Source organism: Hemicordylus capensis, chromosome 3, assembly GCF_027244095.1.
Source record: "Hemicordylus capensis ecotype Gifberg chromosome 3, rHemCap1.1.pri, whole genome shotgun sequence".
Taxonomy (NCBI): domain Eukaryota; kingdom Metazoa; phylum Chordata; class Lepidosauria; order Squamata; family Cordylidae; genus Hemicordylus; species Hemicordylus capensis.
Window position 1 is genome coordinate 21,638,028 of NC_069659.1, and position 17,152 is coordinate 21,655,179.

At 46.3% G+C, this 17,152-nt stretch overlaps 1 protein-coding gene across 4 annotated transcripts in view; it reads right to left on the minus strand.

The window, feature by feature from the left end:
- Nucleotides 1–17,152, minus strand: part of SESN3 (sestrin 3) — an 83,430-nt gene that overhangs the window by 36,862 nt on the left and 29,416 nt on the right. Inside the window, exon 2 of one of the 4 annotated variants that reach the window (XM_053306582.1) lies at nt 11,204–11,302. The exons of the other annotated variants lie outside the window; for them this stretch is intronic. Coding sequence (XP_053162557.1) covers nt 11,204–11,302 — 99 coding nt within the window. The remainder of the gene's footprint in view (nt 1–11,203; nt 11,303–17,152) is intronic. 4 annotated transcript variants of the gene reach the window in all.

A 17,152-nucleotide genomic window follows, 5' to 3' on the forward strand; every position in this document is an offset into this window, starting at 1 on the left:
AAGGCTATGCCAAGTGTTCAACACACAAAATAATCCTCACTTCAAAATGCTGAAAAAACATAAGATGGTCTAAGATTAAGAGTATTGGTATTTAAAGTGTAAAGATATTTCCCTTCCCCCAATGACATTCTGTGATCCTTTTAAAAATAGTTACCATCAAGCTAGAAACTCATTTTAAGTTAAAGACTGGATGAGATTAGCAAGATTATGTCATAGTTCAGTAGTAAATCCTTTGCTTTACATGCAGAAAGACCCAACTTCAATTCCTGTAATTTCCAAGGGGGGCTGAGAGCCACTCCTGTATGAAATGCTGGAGAGCCATGACAGGTCAGCATATCCAATACCGACCTAGATTGATCAATGATCCGACTCTGTATAAGGCAGCTTCATATATTCAGGGCCTGGGTATGCTTTTTGCAAACACTTGAACCCCTTTATCATCCATTTTCTCCCCAGCAAGAAGCAAAACAAGGGCAAGGTGTTAGCCTATTCAGAGTGAGGGAAGGAAGTACTGCCCCCTCAGAACTGACTTCATGACATTATCATGTAGATAATCTATCAGGCTACATGGGTTCATTCTGCCAGCTATGTGATTCCTGAGTGGCTGAGATCACTATTCCTAGCAGGAGACATGGTTTAAATAAAAAATAAATAAAATGTGACAGAGACGCTAGTGAGAGAAGCAACCAGCAGGCAAAATAAAAAGAACATTTCAACACCTCCCAAGCTCCCCCTTAATACCAAAGATGTTTAATGGCTAACTACAATTTGCCACAATTCTAACTTTAATAAATCTCAGGATTTCTAACAAGAGCCTGCCTAAAAAGGGAAAACAAGAAGGAAGGGGCATATTCACATGCCTGGATTCTTAACTCCCTGGGAACTATTTTCAAGAGAGAAAAAGATTTAATCTGAGTTGACAGAGTGTTAAAGATTTCCTTCATTGTGAGGCCAAAGCTTTTCAGATATAATTCACAAATACAATATAGGGCCTTTCCAGATGGCAAAAAGTTGCAGGACATTCAAAGCATACGCGCAAGTTCCGAGTGCTATCTTACTCCCTGTACACCCACTGCAGCAAGGTTTCACAGTGCCACCTGCCAGCCAGCTCTTGTATTCCAAGAAGAATCCACTCCTTCATAACTATTTTTGTGATGAATAGGGAAAGAGGTTGTTGGTTCTTGAAATGCAAGAGCTGGCTGGCAGGTGGTGCCACAAACATTGTGCAAGGTCCCTGTTTGCCATGTGTTCAGAGGGCATGATTGTGTTTGGTAGTAGCAATGAAGATTGTGTACAGGCAGTTAAGATGGAACTTGCACAAAAACGCTGAACACCCTGCAATGTACTGCCTTCTCCAAAGGTCCAGAGCGTGAAGTATACAATCCAGAATGCAAGTGTCAATTTTGTGGCATGTAGTGATGCCAACTTTTCAGTCAGTCCCTATTCCTGTGCCATTAACAGCAGTGTAATCTTAATGCTCACTTACATATCATGAAAAGCCTCAGCTGATGATTTCTGCAGATCAAGCTGCTATTAGAGGAATAGGAGCAGGTCAAGCTGTTTTTAATCAGAATCATTGTGGCAAAAGCTGCTGCATGCTGTGGTGCCGTCAGGCTTTAACTTGTACCTGTAAGTTACAACTACTGCAAGTCTCCAGTACAGTGCAGCTAGCAGCTACCTGCTTCCCCAGCTCAGGAGACTACTGGAGTGCCCATGTACAAAAGTGCATACTACAGTGGCACTCCTGCTCTCGTGTTGATGTGACTGCACACTTGCCAGAAAGACTGGCCACCACAGATCTGGAACTGCAGCTTTAGAAGCACTTAGGCTGCTGAGAGGTAGTTTGGGGTTTTCCCCATTTTGCTTGAAGTGTTACTAAAATCTGAAAAACCAGTTTAACCAGAGACCATGAAAGATAACTTCCAAGTACATGAGGTAGTGCATTACAGCTATCAGCTGTACACAGCCACTGAGGACCAAGACATTCACTACTACTACGAATATTTATATACCGCTCTTCAACCAAAATTCTCAAAGTAGTTTACATGGAAAAAATATATAAATATGATGGCCCCCTGTCCCCAAAGGGTTCACAATTTCTTTCCTCTTTCCGACATATATGAATGGTTTAGTTGGATGTTTTTATTCTGCCTTTATCTTGTTTCTATTACAGCCAAGGCAGTGTATATAATCAAATTTATCAAAAATAAAAACAAAAAGGAAAAAAATTGTTAAGTCAGACGAACGCATCTTGAGGAGGGGCATACATCAAGTGTCAGCAGAGGCCAAGACCTGCTGAAATAACAAGATCTTCAGATGATGCTGAAAGGTTGTCAAGGAGAGAGAGCCAAACAGATCTCCTGCAAAACAGGGAGTTGCACACTGAGTGCTGTCACACACAAAAAGCTTCCCATCTGACCCAACCAACCTCACCACTGGAGATGGGAGATATAAAAAATGAAAATGAGGGAGAACTGGAAGGAGGTTGCATCAGCTCTTCCTCCCCATCCTTGGAAGGTGGGAAGAGGAGCTGCTGGTGCATACCAATGGGCATTTCACTAGTTACCTAAATTAGGCTTTACAGTGCTCTAAAAGATATAAGAAGTGGCCCCTCCTATTGCAAACCACAAAGCTAGACTACAACATGCAGGTGGCCCCCGGTATCCAGGGACTCCGTATCCACGGTTTTGGATATCTACGTCTGGGTCAGAGACCCAGTTTCATTAATCATAAGAACATAAGAACATAAGAACAGCCCAGCTGGATCAGGCCCAAGGCCCATCTAGTCCAGCATCCTGTTTCGCACAGTGGCCCACCAGATGCCATTGGGAGCCTACAGTCAGGAGTTGAGGGCATGGCCTCTCACCTGCCATTACTCCCCTGCAACTGGTACTCAGAGGCACCCTGCCCTTGAGGCAGGAGGTGGCCTACAGCCCTCCGACTAGTAGCCATTGATAGACCTCTGCTCCATGAAGTCATCCAAACCCCTCTTAAAGCCATCCAGGTTGTTGGCTGTCACCACATCCTGAGGCAGAGCGTTCCACAAGTGGATCACGCGTTGTGTGAAAAAGTACTTCCGTTTGTTGGTCCTAGACCTTCTGGCAATCAATTTCATGGAGTGACCCCTGGTTCTAGTGTTGTGTGAGAGGGAAAAGAATCTCTCTCTCTCCACTTTCTCCACACCATGCATGATTTTATAGACCTCTATCATGTCTCCCCGCAGTCGTCTTTTTTCTAAACTAAAAAGCCCCAGGTGTTGTAGTCTTGCCTCATAGGAAAGGTGCTCTAATCCCCTGATCATCTTGGTTGCCCTTTTCTGTACCTTCTCCAGTTCAACAATGTCCTTTTAAAGATGTGGTGACCAGAACTGTACGCAGTACTCCAAGTGTGGTCGCACCATATAAGTTTTGTATAAGGGCATTATAATGTTAGCCGTTTTATTTTCAATCCCCTTCCTAATGATCCCTAGCATGGAATTGGCCTTTTTCACAGCTGCCACACATTGAGTCGGCACTTTCAATGAGCTGTCAACCACAACCCCAAGATCCCTCTCCTGGTTCGTCACCGACAGCTCGGATCCCATCAGCATATACTTGAAGTTGGGGTTTTTCGTCCCAATGTGCATCACTTTACACTTGCTAACATTGAACCACATTTGCCATTTTGTTGCCCACTCCCCCAGGTTGGAGAGATCCTTTTGGAGCTGCTCACAATCCGTTTGAGATTTCACTACCCGGAAGAGTTTGGTATCATCTGCAAATTTGGCCACATCGCTGCTTACCCCTGCTTCTAGATCATTTATGAATACATTAAAAAGCACCGGTCCCAGTACAGATCCCTGGGGGACCCCAATTCTTACTTCCCTCCATTGTGAAAACTCTCCATTTATACCTACCCTCTGTTTCCTGTCTTTCAACCAGTTAGCAATCCACACATGTACTTGTCCCTTTATCCCATGACAGCTAAGTTTCCTCAGGAGCCTTTGATGAGGAACTTTGTCAAAAGCTTTTTGGAAGTCCAGCTATACTATGTCAACTGGATCACCTTGATCCACACACTTGTTGACACTCTCAAAGAAGTCCAAAAGGTTGGTGAGGCAAGATTTACCTTTGCGGAAGCCATGCTGGCTCACTCCCAGCAGGGCCTGTTCTTCTAGGTGCTTTACAATTTTATCCTTGAGGATGCTTTCCATCAATTTGCCTGGAACGGATGTTAGGCTAACTGGCCTGTAATTTCCCGGATCTCCCCTGGATCCCTTTTTGAAAATCGGTGTTACATTTGCCACTCTCCAGTCCTCTGGTACAGAGCCCAATTTCAGGGATAAGTTAAATATTTTAGCAAGAAGGTCGGCAATTTCACATTTGAGTTCTTTGAGGACTCTTGGATGGATGCCATCTGGCCCTGGTGATTTGTTAGCTTTCAGTTTTTCAAGACAGTTTAGAACACCATCCCTTGTCACTTCTATCTGACTCAGCTCTCTAGCCTCCATCCCTAAAAAGCCTGGTTCAGGAACAGGTATATGCTCAGTATCCTCTGCCGTGAAGACAGATGCAAAGAACTCATTCAGTTTCTCTGCAACCTCCATATCCTCCTTAATAATCCCTTTCACTCCCTCATTGTCTAATGGCCCAACCGCCTCCCTGGCAGGTTTCCTGCTTCTGATGTACTTAAAGAAGTTTTTGTTATTCCCCTTGATACTTTTGGCTAAATGTTCCTCAAACTCTCTTTTTGCCTCCCTTATTGTCACCTTGCATTTCTTTTGCCAGAGTTTGTGTTCCTTTTTGTTCTCTTCGTTTGGACAGGCCTTCCAATTTCGGAAGGAAGTCTTCTTCCCTTTTATGGCTTCCTTGACGGTACCCGTTAGCCATGCTGGCATCCTCCTGGACTTAGTGGTACCTTCCCTCCTTTTGGGTATACAATCTAACTGGGCTTCTAGTATTGTGGTTTTGAGTAAACTCCATGCACTCTGGAGCGAAGTGACTCTCCTGATTTTCCCCCTCAGCTTTTTTTTCACCATACTCCTCATTTTGGAGAAGTTTCCTCTTCTGAAATTCATAATGTCCGTGTTAGACATCCTTGGTGATTCTCTCCCTGCATGTATGCTGAATTTGATGGCACTGTGGTCACTGTTCCTTAAAGGGTCGATGACACTGACATCACGCACCAGGTCCTGGGTGTCACTCAGAATTAGATCTAAGGTCACCTTCTCTCTGGGTGGTTCCATGACCAACTGTTCTAGGGCACAGTCATTTAGTGTATCTAGAAATTTGACCTCTTTGTCCTGACTTGAATGTGAATTTACCCCGTCTATGTGTGGGTAGTTGAAATCACCCATTATTACAGCCCTGCCTCTCCTTGACGCCTCCCTGATTTCCTCCTGCAACTCCCAGTCACTGTCATCATTTTGATCCGGAGGGCAATAGCACGTCCCCAGTAGCACGTTTCCTTACCGACCTTGTATAGTCACCCACAGGGTTTCTGTGGAGGACTCCAGTCCACTTAGGTTTTCTAGCTTATTAGATTCTATCCCTTCTTTAACATACAGTGCTACCCCTCCTCCAAGGCGCCCCTCCCTGTCCTTTCTGTAGAGTTTATACCCAGGGATAACAGTGTCCCACTGGTTCTCACTGTTCCACCATGTTTCTGTTATGCCCACTATGTCTATTTCTGCGTTAGCAACCAAGCACTCCAGCTCACCCATCTTGGCTCGGAGGCTTCTGGCATTGGCATACAAGCCCCTATACGCTGAATCTCTCCCCTGATGTATGCTACTCTTTTGATTCTTTGACCTGCTGGCACAGGCTCCCATCTGCTCTTTATGCGGTTTTGCTCCACCCCCTTCTGTTTTATTTGCATTCTTTGCAGCCTCACACTTTAAAGGATGGCTTTTGCCAAACGGAATACTGACCAGCTCCCATCGGCTGTTCCCCAAGTGTCATTTTAAAAGCTGCTCTGCAACCTTTTTGATTTTAAGCGCCAGCAGTCTGGTTCCATCTTGGTTCAAGTGCAGCCCGTCCCTTTTGTACAGGCCTTGCTTGCCCCAAAATGTGTCCCAGTGCCTAACAAATCTAAACCCCTCCTCCCGGCACCACCGTCTCATCCACGCATTGAAACCCCTCAGCTCTGCCTGTCTCACTGTACTTGCGCGTGGAACAGGTAGCATTTCTGCGAATGCTACCTTGGGGGTCCTGGACTTCAAAATGCTACCTATCAGCCTAAATTTGGCTTCCAGGACCTCCCGACTGCATTTCCCCACATCGTTGGTGCCGACGTGCACCACGACAGCTGTCTCCTCCCCAGCACTGCCTAGGAGCCTGTCTAGACGCTGCGTAATGTCCGCAACCTTCACACCAGGCAGGCAAGTCACCGTGTGGTCAACACGCGGGTCACAAACCCATCTCTCTATCCCCCTAATGATCGAATCACCAACTACAAGGAGGCCCCCACCCCCCAGAGGAGTATCCCTTGTGCGAGAGGATATGGGCTCATCATCCACGGAAGGGGTCCCTTCTAAAGGAGCATCTCCCTCTTCCTCAGACTGATGTCCTCCTTGCCCAAGACCTTCATTCTCCCTGACAGCAGAGGAGCTACCAGCCCTGGAGTGGGATGCCTCTATCACATCCCTGAAGGTCTCGTCCACATGCCTCTCTGTCCCTCTGAGCTTCTCCAGATCTGCCACCTTGGTCTCGAGGGAACGGATTTGTTCCCTGAGAGCCAGGAGCTCCTTGCACCGAGCACACACCCACGACTTCTGCCCATGGGGCAAATAGTCGTACATGTGGCACTCTGTGCAATACACTGGGAAGTGCCCCTTCCCCTGCTGACCTTCTATCTTCATACTGTTTTAGTTAGCTCTTTACAGTATTTAGGGAGCTTATTGTCCGTTTATTAGATATTTTGTTAGGATAGGTCTCAGCTGTAATGGTCAGCTATTTAACTGTCCAAACAGCCTTTCCCAAGAATATGAGGGATATGAGGGAGGGATATGTACTTACGTTCTCTTCTCCACCAGGCTCCTTGTGATCGCGATTGCGGTCGCGATTTCAGGGGCTCGTTCCAGGCTCCCCCACACACTTCCCGCTAAACTCCTGCAAAACTCCTACGTCCTGTTCGCTATGCTCTCGGGCCTTCACCTCATATGTAGAGTAGCCTTCCAACTGTCACACAGGATGAGAGCCAAAGGAAAGGAAATGTGGGGCCCCGCCCAGCCCTAGCAGACTCCACCCCCACCAATCAGCAAACAGTGCCTTTAGGGAACCCTAAGAACTCCTAGCCCTCTGATATCTTAACCCTAACAAGGAACCCTAGCAAGGAACCCTAACAAGTAACACTCACAAAGATAGAGAGACTAAGACCTACCCCTTAAAGAGAAACAGCCCCTGCAAAACTCTCCTCTTCTTGTTAGTTTGTTTGAGGGAGAAAAGGCTAGATGCTTAGAAAGGCTTGCTCACCTTCTCAGCTGTGTCTGCTCTTCCCAGAGTAGCCTTCCAACTGAAGGCTATTTTTCCCCATCATGGGTGGGGAAAAATAGGTGAAATTTGGCTGTGGTTTTGAGTGGCCAGAAATGACCTAGAAATGATTTCCAATGTCATTTCTGGCCTCCATTTTCTAGCAGAGAGCCATTTTGTGGGTCTTTAAAAAAAGGGGGGGGGAATATTGAACCATTTTCAGGGCTTTGGGGGGAGGCGGAGCTGGAGACTGGAGAATAAGGTACTACCCTTCTTATTTTTTAAAAAAGCCTCTTTTTTTGCCCATGCCCCCCGATTAGGAACCTAACTCCCAATTCCCATTGACTCAAGGTTTCACTATTCGCAGTTTCCATATTCACAACTATAGGCAAGAATGGAACCCCTGTGGTAATGAGGGCCACCTTTACTATACCAGCTACTCTAGCAACTAATTTATAAAACAACATCATATGGAAGAACTTCTGTTTTGTTGAGCTCTGACATTTACTTTCCTTTTAGCAATTTGAAATCCTAACTGCAAGGGGTAGTTTTCATCACATCTCTATTTTCTTTGAAGAAGGGGGATCCAATTGGTTGCCAACAGAATAAAAGGAAAAAGTCAGGTTGCTTACCTGTAACAGTAGTTCTGGTAGTGGTCCATTGTCCTTCACACTAAGGATGTCTGTGCCTGCGTAGACACACCCTGGGGAACCTTCTAGAGCTGTTAGAGCCCCGTCCCCACAATGACATATCCTCTACTCAGACATACCTCCCACAGTCCCTGACCACCACGATCAACATAATACAGGTAAGTGACCACTACAGTGGGTAGGGATCTGGACCTGGGGCCGGTTCGGTGGTTCAATGCCGGGGGGGCACCTTTAAGGGTGGGGGAGGGTGTACTTACCCCTCCCACCATTTCCCCCCCTCCAGTGCTCCCAGCATTTAATGCATTTGGGGCAGCAGGGTACCTCCCTGCCACCCCATCCCCCCATTCCTCAGCAAGAAGCTTCAAAAGCCTATGTGTGTACACGCCACAAGCCACATCTGTGCATCATGTGCGTGCGTATGTCAGACGTGTGTATGCGCGCAATGTACACCAGGTGAGTGGAACCTAGAGAGTGGTTGCTGGTTTCTGTGGGGAAAAGATTGGATCTCCATAGACTTAGCAGTTAACTTGAGGATATATATCCTCTCTAACGAGTCATCCGTTTCCTTCCCCAAAAGATTTTCACTATCAGATGGAAGGTCTTCAATTCAGAGCCTGGCCTCATGGTCAACAGAGGTGGATTTTAGCCAAGCATGCCGCCGAAGAGCTATAACTGTGACCATGGTATGAGAGCCACAGTCTGCTTCATGTCTTGCCAAATGGAATTGTTGCTTCGAAACTTAAGACCTTCATTCAAAAAGGTCATGGCAGCTTCCTTCTGGTCAGGAGTGAGCTGCTGCAGGAACGGCTCAAGCTTCTCAAGTATGAAATGTGTGTAGCCTGCCATACATCCTTGGTAGTTCGCTATGTGGAGCTGGGAGACCTGCTGTGGCGTAAACACGCTTCCTGAAGGAATCAAGCTTCTTCCCATCAGGGTTAGAGGGGGCTGTCAACAGTTTCTGTTTAATACTTTGCTGGGATTATTCCACCACAATGGAATTAGGCCTAGGGTACAGAAATAAGCATGATGCATCAGCTTGATGACCCCTAGACAGATTCTCCAGCTTTTTAGATGCCGACTGGATGTATGCTGGTTTGGACCATGTTGCCTTGACTACTCTTGTGAGTGTAGGTAGAAGTGGCAATGAGACTGGGGCAAGAGTGGAAGGCTTGATCAAGCCAAAAGCCAGATCAGTTGGCCCTATCCAACCCCAGCACAGCATCCCTCCAGTGGCTGTTGCTGGTGTCTTTCTTGTTTCTTTTTTAGACTGTGAACCCTTTGGGGACAGGCTGCCATTTAATTAATTAATTTTTGAATGTAAACTGCTTTGGGAACTTTGGTTGAAAAGCGGTATATAAATACTCATTGTGTTCGTATTTGTATGTTTTAGCTGTTGGGTGTCCAAGCCCAAGACAGATGCCATACTCTGGACCTGCTCAGAATAAGGTCTATAATCCTGAGAGGCCTGGCCTCTATCTCCATCTAGTTGATCCTCTGGTGAAGGTAAGCCTTGTTGCCCATCAGGATCCTTATCAGTGGACGAGGTATCGTCTATGTCTGACTCAGAATCAGGGCCTATCTCACGTGTAGGTGAAGCTGCTTTGGTAATTGTACCTGTCTGCTGTGGTGTTGCTAGGTCCTGAGTGTTAGGAAATACCTACCTTTTTTTACTCTTTTGCTTCTTTGCCACCGTGTTTTTTGGCAGCGATCTTGGTGAGAGAGACCTGGAGCATGAATGAGACCCACACCTCCCTGAGGAACCATGAACACGTTCCCACCTATCCTCCCCTGGACTCCAGCAGTGCCTTCCTTGATAGCCTAACGGTGCTCTGGGCTCCATAAATATATATTGTAAAGGAGGTCTGCAATAGGCATCCTCTGGGTACTGCAATGAGTAGGGCTGCTGCCAGTTAGGGGAATAACAATGCCCTTCTCTCTACCAGCGCTTGTAAGAGTGCTCCCTCTTAGTCAGTTACTCCCAATCTCAGTACTCCAAATCGGTACCAGAGCTATCCTCACCATGTTACCTCCCTGGGTAACACGGTGTGTTCCCATGTAACCCTCGCCTGGGTTACCTCTCTCTGAGCTGCATTCGGGATCGCAGTGGTATTCCTCCAAATCCGGCTCCTCCAATAGCGGGGAGGTAGCCACAGAAATGGTTGCTGGTTTCAGTGGCTCCAAGCGCCTTTTCTTGTGGCATTTCTTTGTGATTGCCTTTTCCTCTTCCGCTGGCCGCTTGGAAGCCTTCGAACCAACATCCGCTTTGGGTTCATGTGTGACACTCCCTCCTGTTGAATGGGTGACTGGCCCTCTCTGGAGCTCTTCAGCAACACAAAATCATCCCTTGGAGGGGGAGGGAGTTCTCCAGCAGATGCCATCCTGCAGCTAGTAAGGTGCTGATAGGATGACTCCAAAGTGGGAGGCTGTAGGGCTGTTATTGCAGAGAGACCCCTTCCCCACAGGTGCAAGGCTCTATTCCTCCTGGCCTGTCTAGTAAGGCCTTACAGAAGGGACAGGTGTTTGTTCAATGGGTCTCCCCCAAACAAACTAGGCAGCTGCTGTGACCATCAGGGGCGGGGAGTTCAGCCAAGAAGGAGACACAGAACTTGAAACGTGGCTTAGAAGCTATAAAATGCCTCAGATGCCTGACAGGGGGAGGCGAAGCAAATAAACATGCAAAATGAAAAGGCAAGGAGTATAACAAGACCATAGAAAGCGAGAACAAACAAACTAAGGTGAAACGGGGGAAACACAATATTAACTCAAAGGACACTTTTTGGGGGGTTACAGCTCAGGCCTCAGAATGAGAAAAGAAACCGAGGCAGAAGGTCGCTTTCGCAGCGATCGGCAGAAGAATGAAGGAGGTATGTCTGAGGAGAGGATGTGTCATTGTGGGGGCAGTGGCACCGCTCAAGGCTCTAACAGCTCTAGATGGTTCCCTGGGGTATATCTACGCAGGTGCAGACATCCTTAGTGTGGAGGACAACAGGACCACTACTAACAACCTTTTCTTGCTGAGGAAGCTTTTGCTCAAACTGTGAGACACTTCAGCATTAATTATATTCCATACCTCTCAAGAGGATAAACTTTGAAACGTGACTGTACCATGTGCCAAATGGACTGCGTGTCATCCAAACTATGCAGAGCTTCAGACGGGAGGACTTTGTCCCAAGAGTATTCAGTTCCATAAACACAGGCCAATACCTTCAAAAAGATATTGAGATCAACAAATTCAAGTATGTTTTCAAAGTTATCCCTTCTAACTACTAATAGCACACGACGTTTCCTTGCTTGATCTGGTTCCCCCCACCCCCACAAGGGTTCTGTGCAATTCTTTACTTTAGTAATAATTATTTGTTTTGATGCTGTTTGCTTGAATGTAATTTAAAGCATAAACTCCAGCCATGATCTGCCAGTTTTTTTGGCAAAGGCCAAGCTGAACTGCAATTCAATTTAACATCCATCTGCCCAGAAACTTCTTCAGTCCTTTGAGACACTCAGAGCTGTGATGTACGTGTCTCTCTTCTTATGTTAGTCTTTGCAACATGGCCAGAACTGTAGTGTAGTCCTTCACGTACCACCTCATGACAACATTGCCTCAGTTTCAACTAGCACAGGCAGGACCTACAATGTGGGTTCTTCCCACATGCCCTATGGCTTCTCACTTTACTTAGTGGTGTAGTAAGGAGTGGCACTGTTGAGTGTAGTCGGGGGGGGGGGAGGCAGAGAACTATGCTACACATTATGCAGACTGATGTGGTACAATTCTGGCGTGTACCACTTCAGATTGCAGATAGGGACAGCATTTTTTAAACACACTCCCAACATAAAAAAGCTCCCTGCAAACAATGAGGTAGCATATCAAGCAGAAAGAAAGCCTCTTCCTTGGTGAACTAATTTACTACAGGCAGGGAGCTCTGTATTGAGGAAGCATTCAAAAGTGTAACCTTCACCTGCAGTCTGAAGTGGTGCACACTGTTCCCTCTAAGGCGTGCACATGTGCGCGCACTCACAGGTTTTTTGATGTCCGCTCAGTTCAATTTAGATCCCAATCAGGATAGATCAGGAAGGCCCCATTCTGAATGCAGGTACGTGCACACTGCCTGGATACTGCCGCCCAGAACAAAACTCATTCCGCGCAGAGATGAAAAAAATTAGAGATCCCACTGATGGTGCAGTCCAGAATTCTAGCGCCTCACTTTGTGAAATGCTTACAACAGTTTTCAATGATGCGCCAGCAATCTACAGGAGGAGATCTGGTCTTTTGGTAGCGAGCATGAATTGTCCTCTTTGCTAAGCAGGGTGTAGTGACCAGTCTCCCCTCCCTCTAAAGAGTTAACCGGAAGTGAACCCGCAGCCCCTTCAGTCTCCACCTCTCAGCTGTTTGGTGGGTGGGCGGGCAGGCGGGGCTTCCAGAGAGGCCTCTGTGCATGCCTCACTGAAGCAGTTCCTTCCTTCCATTAAGCAGGCAGCAAGGAAGGTGGCCAGCGCTGGCTGCCCTTGCCCACCACAGCTCTGCCCAGCTTTTGACTCCTCAGGCTTAGTAATGGAGGTAGCATGTGATTTCCTTTTTTTGGTTGTTCCCCCGTACCTTGCCTTGGATATTTATGGATTGCTTGTCATAGAGCTTTAATATAAGGTGGGGGGATGCAGGGCAGATTGAAATGACTCTGAATATTTAATTCAGAGATTGAGGAATTTGCTGGTTTTAATTTTTTTTTAATTAAAAACTCCTATTTTTTAAAAAGTAGATCCACCCCGATATGGAAGAATCTGCCCTTTGCCTTCATTAAAAAACTCCTCCATTTCAGTCCCAGCCTTTAGATCACCGGAATGACTGGGCATAGGGCTTTGGTTTTGAGCAGAGAGATGTGGGAGGAATATGTATATTTAAATTGAAGTGGATTGGACAAATTGTTGGTTTTTAATATTTTTTAAATTAAAAAACCATCACAAAAGTCCTATAAGCGGCTTGTTTCGTGACAAAAAAATTACGAAGTCCTTTAGGTTTCAGTAAAATGTACTTCAAGCTAAATGTGGTTAGATTTCCTGCCTGAAGCTGCAATTCTCTACGCACTTACCTGGAAGCAAACTGTATTGAATTTGTTAGGATTTATGAAAAAACATACATAGGATCACATTGCATTGTTGAAAGTCTTATTTGTTAATCAGCAGTGAGGGGCCCATTTTAAAATCTCGTCTCCAGGCCCACTCCAGCCTTGCTACGCCCCTGAATTCATCTTTATGTGCACATATCTCTAAACCTCTAGGAAGTCTGTGTGTGCCAGGGATGCATGTGGTGGAAACAAACGGCAGCCTCCAAGTCACTCGTACATCCAAAAAGGCTCTTCAAGTAACTGTTCCACAGTCTTGCTGGCAGCAGTTGCTGCAGCTAATAATAAATTATGGTTCCTATAGCACTTAGTGATCAAAACAATTCCCATTCATTATTTCGCTGATCCTTGCAATAATCTTGTCAAGCAAATCAAAGGACCCCTTGAACACCCTCACCCCACAACCCTTCATGCCATGAAAAATACAAGAATAGCCTGTTCAGGGGTTATAAGCAGGCCCCCCTCTATATGATTTGGAACTTCAGGCTTGCTGTCTCCACCAAGGGACCACGAGCCCTCCACATGCCCATATCTGGCAAACTAAGTTAGTTGCTTAGCACAAGCTGCATGGAGCAACTTTACCCCAGGTCAAGCATGACATGCGACTAAAAGGTATCCACATGCCCCTCTATTTACAATACAGACGTGGCAGCTGGCTGAGCAGACAGGAGTTAAGGAGAAGGTCTGTTTCTCAAGAGAATAGTGAAACCCCTCTTTTCGTTGGCACAAAAGACTAGACTTACTAATCACCTGGAGCTCAGATCAGGATGTAGTACTCCCACCTCACTATTGCACCATCAATGGTGCAAAGAGGCACCTTTTACTGTGGTGATTCTCTTTATTTAGCAGGGGGAGAGTAACTGGCCCTATCCACCCCCAGCACAGTACTTCCAGTGACTGTTGCTGGTGTGTGTCTTATGTTTCTTATTAGAATGTGAGCCCTTTGGGGGACAGGGAACCATCTTATTTGTTTGTTATTTCTCTTTGTAAACCGCCCTGAGCCATTTTTGGAGGGGCGGTATAGAAATCGAATAAATAATAAATAATAATGGCCTGGTACAGACCAGAGGCTCCTTAGTGTGAACAGCATTCTGATCGCCACACCTAGAAGTAGGGGTGTGCATGGTCCGGATTCCCCCCCAGTCTGACACAGGGGGGACTGTTACTTTAAGCAGGGGGTGGTGGTGGTAGTACTTACCACCGACGTATGTGGCGCACGCGCGGCAGCGTCAGAGACGAGCGCGCACGCCGCACAGGGCGCATGCGCGCCGCTAGCTCTAGTCTCTTTAACCCTTAAGGAACAACGACGGGGGCAGGGGCGGCAGGGAGGAACTCTGCCGCCCCAAGAAGATTTTTCAAAGGACCAGCGCCGGAGGGGGAAGAGCGGCGGGGGGGGGGGGAGAAGTACTACCACCCCCCCGCTTAAAGTAACAGTCCCCCGCCCATCCGAACCTCCGGGCTTCCGAACCAGTCCGGAAGGCTTTTCCATTGCGCCGGACCAAAACCATGCACACTACTACCTGGAAGGTCTTCCTGACCCATGAGATAAATTTTGAGCTTGCCCATTTACCCTATCCCAAACAGGTTTTTCAAACCATTTCATTTGATTGTTCTTCAAGATTGCACACTGAATCAGAGTGACTGAATCAGAGCATGCATTCCTTTGTTAACCACGGATGTCATCTCCTGCAGCCAGGAGTTGTGACCCATGTTTGGCCCAAAGGCATGTTTTTGCCTATTTCAACCCCAAGGCCCAATTAATGGTGTGCTCCTTCTTTCCACCCACCCTCTGCGTGTGCTTTGACTCTGGCAATTCAATCTACCACAGCCATTGCTCCAGCTATCGCTTCCAGCTTCTGGTTTGGACCAATCTCCTGACCCAAACCACGCACTATGCTTGGCTGCCTTAGAGAACCGACCTCCCCTGGATTTTCCCTGGAACTAGCTGCTTTCCTGGTTCCCTGGCTTGTGAGTGGCATGCTCGCCTCTTCTGTACCCTGTCCTTCTGCCCAGCCCCTGGAAAAGAGGACCCCAGCATTCCCTATCTGGCAAGTGTGACAGACTCACCAATGGAACTGGAGTAAGATATTACTAATAATCTCTCCCTCTCTCCCCTTCCTCCCAAGTCTAAACTCTGCACTCCAGGTCCTCTCTTAGGCAAGCTTTATGCTGATTGCAATTTGGACCTTTAAGCTAAAATGCCTCTTAGCGAGTCTCTAATTTATATTGCTACCTAAGTTTTATTGCCTTTTATCACCTGCCCTTTTTTTTCATTTCCTGTACCCCAGTAATCCTTGAATAAATCTGATTGTACCATATTCCTGTCTCAAGTCTTTATTTCTAGACCAAAGCTTTCCTCAAATTGACCCTGTAATGGACTGTTCACTCTAGCCTCACTAATTCCGCACACAAGCCCAAAAGTAGTCTCCGGACATTCTGCCAGCGTCCCAGAACAGTTCCATTAACAAAACAGAACAGGTTATGGGAAGTCTTATCTGACTGGCACAACTTTTGTGATCCACATGCAGATTAAAAGTTTGGGGACTGTTACAGAGCATTCATCCCAACACAGTGAAACAGTTTGGTCTGAGTCTAGAACAGACAGAGCAATTCCCCTTCCAAGTAAAGAAGAGAGACTCAAATTTGTTTCAAATTTCATTTTAGATGAGCTCTGAGTGGCAACCTGAATCCTATTTTTTCAAATTTCTACAGTACCAAGATCTGCAAGGGCTACCCCTGGATGTCTGTACTGCACCACTAGAGCTATGGGCCACAGCGTTCCCAGGTTCTGGAGTAGCTGCCAAACTACTGGCTCCCCTTGACCTAGATGAATGATGAAGGTTTTCAGGCTGGTACTTTACCTAGGCAACTTATCTCCACTTTTCCATCTCCTGGCTCTTTCCCATCTCTTTACAGACCGACACTGACATGCAGACTGAGATCTGCTATAACATTAAACTTTGGTAAAAGTCTAATACTGCACTGAAGGACTTCTACTTTAGTCAAAGAATACAGATTAGTACTGAATGGGCTGCTCTCTTCACGCACCACTTTCTATGACTGTATTCACATGAAGAGCAGCAAATGACATTAGAACAGATAAAAGTGTTTTTAGGAAGATGTGCTTTATTTCTGTATGGCATGCTGGACGACACAAGAGAAAGGATGCACCAGTGCAGCAAGAGAGCAGCTTAACAGAACTTCCTAATTAACTGCACCAGTGCAGCAAGGAAGTGGCAGTTTGATAACCTCCTCTTCTCCAGGAAGCCCTCTGTATCACCTGGAAAATATGTCCCCGAGGGCTGCACAACCCTTGTGCACACGTTTGGGTTGTACTTCCTTGTTCTGTATGTCAGCCACTGACACAAGCTTTCCATATGCAAAAAAAAATCCTTTTCTAGTTAGCAGATATCAGAACTCTGGAAAAGAGGGGCATGCGCCTACCCTAGTAATATTCACAAGCAGAGAGTTCACAAATCAGACATGAACTCCTTTTGAAAGAAGAGTCCACATGCCCATTTCCTTCCAAGTTTAACTCTTTGCTCAAAGCTAACTGGAATATACTGGGAAACAGTCCTCTCATATTATTGCCATTTTAGATAATAGGTAAAGGTAACCCCCATGTATAACTCTGTACATGGAAAGATAGCATGTCAGGGAGAAGACTAGACTTAAAGCCTCTCCCCTTGACACATCAGCTTTCTCTGTGCCAAGTATATGGGGAACATACGTAAACAAGTAATCCTCTATCTGCAGTCTGAAGTGCCACAGTCCCAGGAGAACCACACCATGTACCTTTGCTACACATTTGACTTTGCTTCCTGAAAAACAATGCAGGAGCTAAAATGCACTTATAGTTTGTGAAACTGAAGCAACTGTTTTTGTAAGCATGACCCACGCCTCATTGCAAAACGCCCTTGATACTAGATTATCGGTAATT